This window comes from Sinocyclocheilus rhinocerous, unplaced genomic scaffold (genome assembly GCF_001515625.1).
Source record: "Sinocyclocheilus rhinocerous isolate Xijiao unplaced genomic scaffold, SAMN03320098_v1.1 scaffold751, whole genome shotgun sequence".
Taxonomy (NCBI): Eukaryota; Metazoa; Chordata; class Actinopteri; order Cypriniformes; family Cyprinidae; genus Sinocyclocheilus; species Sinocyclocheilus rhinocerous.
Window position 1 is genome coordinate 1,232,985 of NW_015657293.1, and position 5,404 is coordinate 1,238,388.

General features: G+C 47.5%; 1 protein-coding gene across 1 annotated transcript; it reads right to left on the reverse strand.

Annotated features, from left to right (window-relative positions):
* Positions 1-530: 530 nt before the first annotated feature.
* Positions 531-4,210, reverse strand: LOC107720881 (proteinase-activated receptor 1-like). Its single transcript, XM_016528708.1, has 3 exons — positions 4,132-4,210; positions 3,389-3,532; positions 531-1,683 (listed from the first exon to the last, which is right to left on the reverse strand). The coding sequence occupies exons 1-3, from the start codon at positions 4,208-4,210 to the stop codon at positions 572-574; spliced, it is 1,335 nt and encodes a 444-aa protein (XP_016384194.1). The 3' UTR covers positions 531-571.
* Positions 4,211-5,404: the final 1,194 nt, after the last annotated feature.

Here is a 5,404-nt window from a genome sequence, read left to right on the forward strand (position 1 = left end):
AGGCTGTCCTATCAACCGATTTTAATTTGGTTCCTCGACTTTGTTTTTAGCTTAACAGACAAACTCATGAACTAAACTATATAGCGATGCTATAGAAGAACCATTTTTGGTTCCACAAAGAACCATTCAGTCAAAGGTTCTTTAAAGAACCATCTCTTTCTTACCTTTTTATAATCTGAAGAACCTTCTTTTGCCACAAAGAACCTTTTGTGAAACAGAAAGGTTCTTCAGATGTTAAAGGTTCTTAATGGAACCATTTAGACAAAAAAGGTTCTTCTATGGCATCTTGAAGCACCTTTATTTTATAAGAGTGTACTCTGCTACAACATTTTTAACTGTTTTAAATTCATTTTAAATCAATTTCTAAATAATTTTAATTTAGTTTTTAAGTTCCCTATTTTATTGTTGTGATTTTTTTTTTATGATTATTTTACTTCATTTTATGTAAAGCACTTTGAATTACCATTGTGTATGAAATGTGCTATATAAATAAACTTGCCTTGCCTTGCCTAATGTTTTCATTATGTATACCTACGGGTTTGTATATACAGATGTTGACCCCAATACAATTTCACACAATTTCACACTTTACAGCAAGCCTGGTTTTAGTAAGAGATGTGGATTTTGTCTGTCTGTTAGTTGGTGAGGTTGTTTGCTCTGCCTTTCCCCTCCTCAACACAGAGTGGATCTGCTGTCTGCATTGAGACGAGCCGTAGTAGTACAGCAGAGGGTCCAGAAAAACACTTGAGCTCCCCAAACACACAGCCAACAGGTAAGCTGCATATGATGAATCTCCCTCACCGCTGTTGAATCCAGTAGCTAAAAGAAAACAGTGGTACAATAGGGTGCCATTGGTTGGTGCAAAGCACACCACAAACTCAATCAGCACAGCGATAGCCATAATCACTGCCCTCCTTCGGTTGTCTGAAGATGAGGATGATGTTGTAGCTAAGAGATTAGACTTTACATGGAGCACATATATGATGGTGGAGTAGCTCACTAAGGTGATGATAAGTGGCACAAAGTAGTAGACACAGGAGAGGATGGAGAACTGGTACATGTACTGCTGATCTGTAGGGTCAGCATGGATCAGTGCATCATGGCAAGTGACACCTATATCCTTAATCTTAAATGTTTGTCTCATTGAGAGAAGTGGTACCGTACCAGTGACTGCCAGCAGCCAAGCTAATGTGCATATGATTGTTGCTTTCCTTGTGCTCCTCCAGGTCAGAGAGGCGATGGGAAATGCCACAGCCAGCAGCCTGTCCACACTCATGCTCATCATCAGCAGTATGGAGCAGTACATGTAGCAGTAGTACGCTGCACTGAGCACACGACACACCGCCTCACCGAACACCCAATCTGAAGCGTTCAGCTGGTAGTGGATCATCAGAGGCAGCAGCAGGGTGAAGAGCAGGTCCACACACGCCAGGTGAGACATGTAGATCACAGCTGGTTTCTTCTCTCGGATCCTACAGGTGAACGTCACCATCGCCAAACCATTCAGGGGCAAACTAATGAGGATGATGAAGATGTAGAACGAGGGCATGAGGCGTGTGACCACTGGGCCTTTAAGGAAGTCAACAGTCTCGTTTGAGATGGACAGTGAGGAACAGTTGAGCTTTGCTTGGTCCAAAGTATAATTACAGTCTTTTATAATACCAAAACTGCCTAGAGATCTGTCTGTAGATTAACATACAAAAGCACAACACCATTAGTGAGAGTTATCAGGGCATTTCTAGACTTGCATCAATACTGGAGCACAGGCCACCAAATATTTTGATGTTATGAATATATGGATATCATTTGGCTTTCCCTGAAATACAGAATCTGCATGCAAGAGCTGCTTCATCGTTGACAAACGAAAGATGACATTTGCAAGTTTTGTTTCCTACAATGGACTGTAGGTAAACCACTCTGGCAATTTTGTAGAATTGGTAGCTAATTCGTGTAAATCTCATTTGTGCACTTTAGTATTAAGTCTTTGGCCCACTGATGAGTTTTTGAGTTTAGGACCTTTATGCTTACTTATTTTCTAAAAATAATTTTCATACAAATCACATCAAATTAATTCACACGAAATGGCCATGTAGCCTAAATACGCACCTCATCCGGCGCTTTTGGTTTTCCGTCTTTTATAGTATCACATTACTATTTCTTTGTTGACAGTTAACTGTCTGAATAAATCAAACTGAAACAAACCTTTTTGCAATCCCTTTTGATGAATTAGATCAAAATATTAATTTACGAATCTGCCAAGTTATATTGAACAGTTCAGGGCTTTGCAAATCGCCCCGGTTACTGACATAATCTCGGTTCCCTGAGATAAGGGAAGTACTCTGTACTGAAACCTGATTTGTTCACATTGTGTAGCTGCATAAACCAATGGCACTTTAGCCCGGCAGAAAGGGCGGAGCCGACCGCTATATAAGTCGGCTCGGAGCGCCATTCATCAGATCATTCGACTGAAGGGACAGTCATTGATTCGCGTGCAGCTTATGGCACGGCACGTGACTCAGTGCTTGTTCCCTTATCTCAGGGAACCGAGGTTACGTCAGTAACCGGAGTGTTCCCTTTCGAACAGTCTCTCCCATTGCGTAACACGCATTGGGGAACGCATCCAATCACGCCACGCTATGAGCAGATACAGAACAATCTGTCCTGTGAGCCCAGTCTCTGAGCACTAGACAAGGACTCCCAAGAACATGAGCACACTGTGCTACAAGCTAGCAGCTGATAAGCACAAATATAACCAACTTCGCCCAAGGGGGAAGAATGGGAGTTTAAACAGAGGGAATCTGTGCCTGTAGTGCAGGGACATCCAAATGATCAAATCTGGCAAATGTGGACGGCGATGACCAGCCGGAGGCTGCACAAATCTCACCAATAGAGATCCCGCTGGACCATGCCCAGGAGGAGGCCATCCCCCTTGTGGAGTGGGCCCTCACACCTATGGGGCATTGTAAGCCTTCTGAGGCGTAAGTCAAGGCTATCGCATCTACAATCCAGTGAGAGAGTCACTGCTTTGTGGCTGGCAGTTCCTTCTGGTGGCCTGCAAAGCAAACAAACAGCTGCTCTGACCGTCTAAACAGGCTAGAGCGCTCTAAATACACTCTCAGTGCCCTCACTGGACAGAGCAAATTAGTACCCTGCTCACCATCTGTAATGGGGAGCGCCAACTGGGTGATCACCTGTGCTCTGAATGGAGTCGAGAGCACTTTAGGAACATAACCATGTCTTGGTTTCAGGACGACCTTACAGTTGTTAGGTCCAAATTCAAGACACGAGGCACTACCTGACAGCGCTTGCAAGTCACCCACTCGCTTAAACGATGCTAAGGCTAGGAGGAGGGCTGTTTTAAGCGATAGGGGCCGCAATTTGGCCGAACCAGGCTTGGTTTCTCCAGAGACGGGGCCACTAGGAGGAGTGAGCACTTGGTCTCCCTGTACCGCCTGACGACCTGAGGAATCAGGGCGATTGGGGGGAAAGCGTACAGGCGAACACTGGGCCAGTTGTGGGCCAGAGCATTTCGCTGTATCAAAAAGTATGTTGGACAGTGAGAGTTGTCTTCTGAGGCGAAGAGGTCGACCTCTGCCTTCCTGAAAACAGCACAGATTTTCAGAACCATTTGAGGATGTAACACCCATTCGCCTGGGGCTACATTGCCTCTGGACAGGTTCAGACTGCCCGGCACATGCAAACCGCCCTTAACGAGAGGAGTTCTTTCTGTGCCCACAGATGGAGGCGTTGAGCCATCCTGTAAAGGGAGTGCAAACGGAGCCCGCCCTGGAGATAGGAAGGAGATCAGGGCTAGGAAAACCGCCAGCATTTCTAGGCAGTTGATATGTAGGCGTTCCCCCGGGGCTGACCAGGAGCCGAATGATACGTTATAACCACCTTCCTTCTGGAGGTCAGACCCAACCACACGCCTGTTTGAAACAGGTGGGGGGTTGTCCAGGGAACCACAGCTTTGACACAGCGGTGGTCTATTCTGTCACAAAGCCGTCCCAGGCGACAGGCGTGGGGTGGAACACGGGCTTTGAGCCAAAATTGAAGTGGCCGCATATAGAGCAGGCCTAGAGGTATCACAGAGGCGGCAGCTGCCATGAGACCGAGCAGCCTCTGAAAAACCTTCAAAGGACGTGTCGTCCCGGGTTTGAAGGATGCCGCCAATTGTTGAATGGTCAGGGATCGTTCCGGTGTGAACCATGCTTACATTCAAGCAGAGTCTAAAGTCATTCCCAGAAAGACAGCCTGCTGTCTGGGCAACAACTGACTCTTCTACGGGTTTATCTTCAACCCGAGGCGCTCTAAGTGGCTGAGCAACAGCGTCTTGTGAGCAACCAATTCCCGTTCTGATCTGGCTAGAATCAGCCAATCGTCAAGGTAGTTCAATATGCGGATTCCCATCTGTCTCAGAGGGGAAAGAGCCTCGTCTATGCAAAAGTGCGCAGGGCCAGAGACAGTTCAAACGGAAGGACTGCATACTGATGGGCCACGCCCTTGAATGCGAATCTCAAGAACGGTCTGTGATGGGGGGTATGTGGATGTGAAATTGCGCGTCTTTCAGATCACTGTCAAAAACCAGTTCTCGGGGCAAATGTGCGCAAGGATCTGTTTGACATTTAACATTTTGAACGGCCAGCGCATAAGCGAGCTGTTCAGATGCCTGAAATCCTGAAAGGGTCTGAGCCCGCCATCTCTTTTTGGGACGAGGAAGTAGCGGCTGAAAATCCTGACTCGCTGTTCGCTGAGGTGTACTATCTCCACCGCACCTTTTGCAAGCAGTGTCTGCACTTCCTGTCGGAGAACGTGAGCTTTGTTGTCCGAAACAGAAGTTTAAAAACTTCCTCTGAAGTGAGGCGGCCTGCAAGAGAACTGAAGCGAGTAGCCTTGTTGTATTGTGTTTAGAACCCAACTCGACACGTCCGTTATGGCTGCCCAGGCCGATAGCCGGAATGCGAGAGGATCTATTTTTTTCGAATAAAGGCTTGCTGCGGGAGGGCGGGGAGCCTGAATTCGTGAGTGAGAGAGTGTGAAGAGGAAATTTGCTCTTTTGAGTATGTGGGTCCACTATCACAGCGGTAAAACATTCGGGTACGCGCTGCACCTGCAGGACGTGACCCGCGGAGGGCAAAACTCCATTGCTCAGAGGTGCAGTGTGAAAGCGAGCTGTCTTCGGGGGAGTTCCGGCCGAGCCGAAAACTGAACCCCTCCTCTTCCTCTCTGCTGGATCATGTTGGCTTAGGAGGCTCAGGGTCCAGCACTACTCGAGGGAAGAGAAAGCGTTTCGCCATCCGGGGGCGCTGCTGAAGCCCGGGCTCAGACTTCCGCTGCGGCTGAGACTGAGGCTGCGCTGGCTTTGCAGGCTGAGTGGCGGAGGGCTTCTAGCGACTAGCAGTCA

Excerpts from the sequence above, each read along its gene's own strand:
- LOC107720881 (XM_016528708.1), bottom strand. The coding sequence starts at position 4,210 with ATGGTTCACACCGGAACGATCCCTGACCATTCAACAATTGGCGGCATC. Across the intron at positions 3,533-4,131 it reads GGACGACACGTCCTTTGAAG|CGAAATGCTCTGGCCCACAA; the intron begins GTTTTTCAGAGG and ends TTTTTGATACAG. Across the intron at positions 1,684-3,388 it reads CTCTGGAGAAACCAAGCCTG|ACAGATCTCTAGGCAGTTTT; the intron begins GTTCGGCCAAAT and ends GTTAATCTACAG.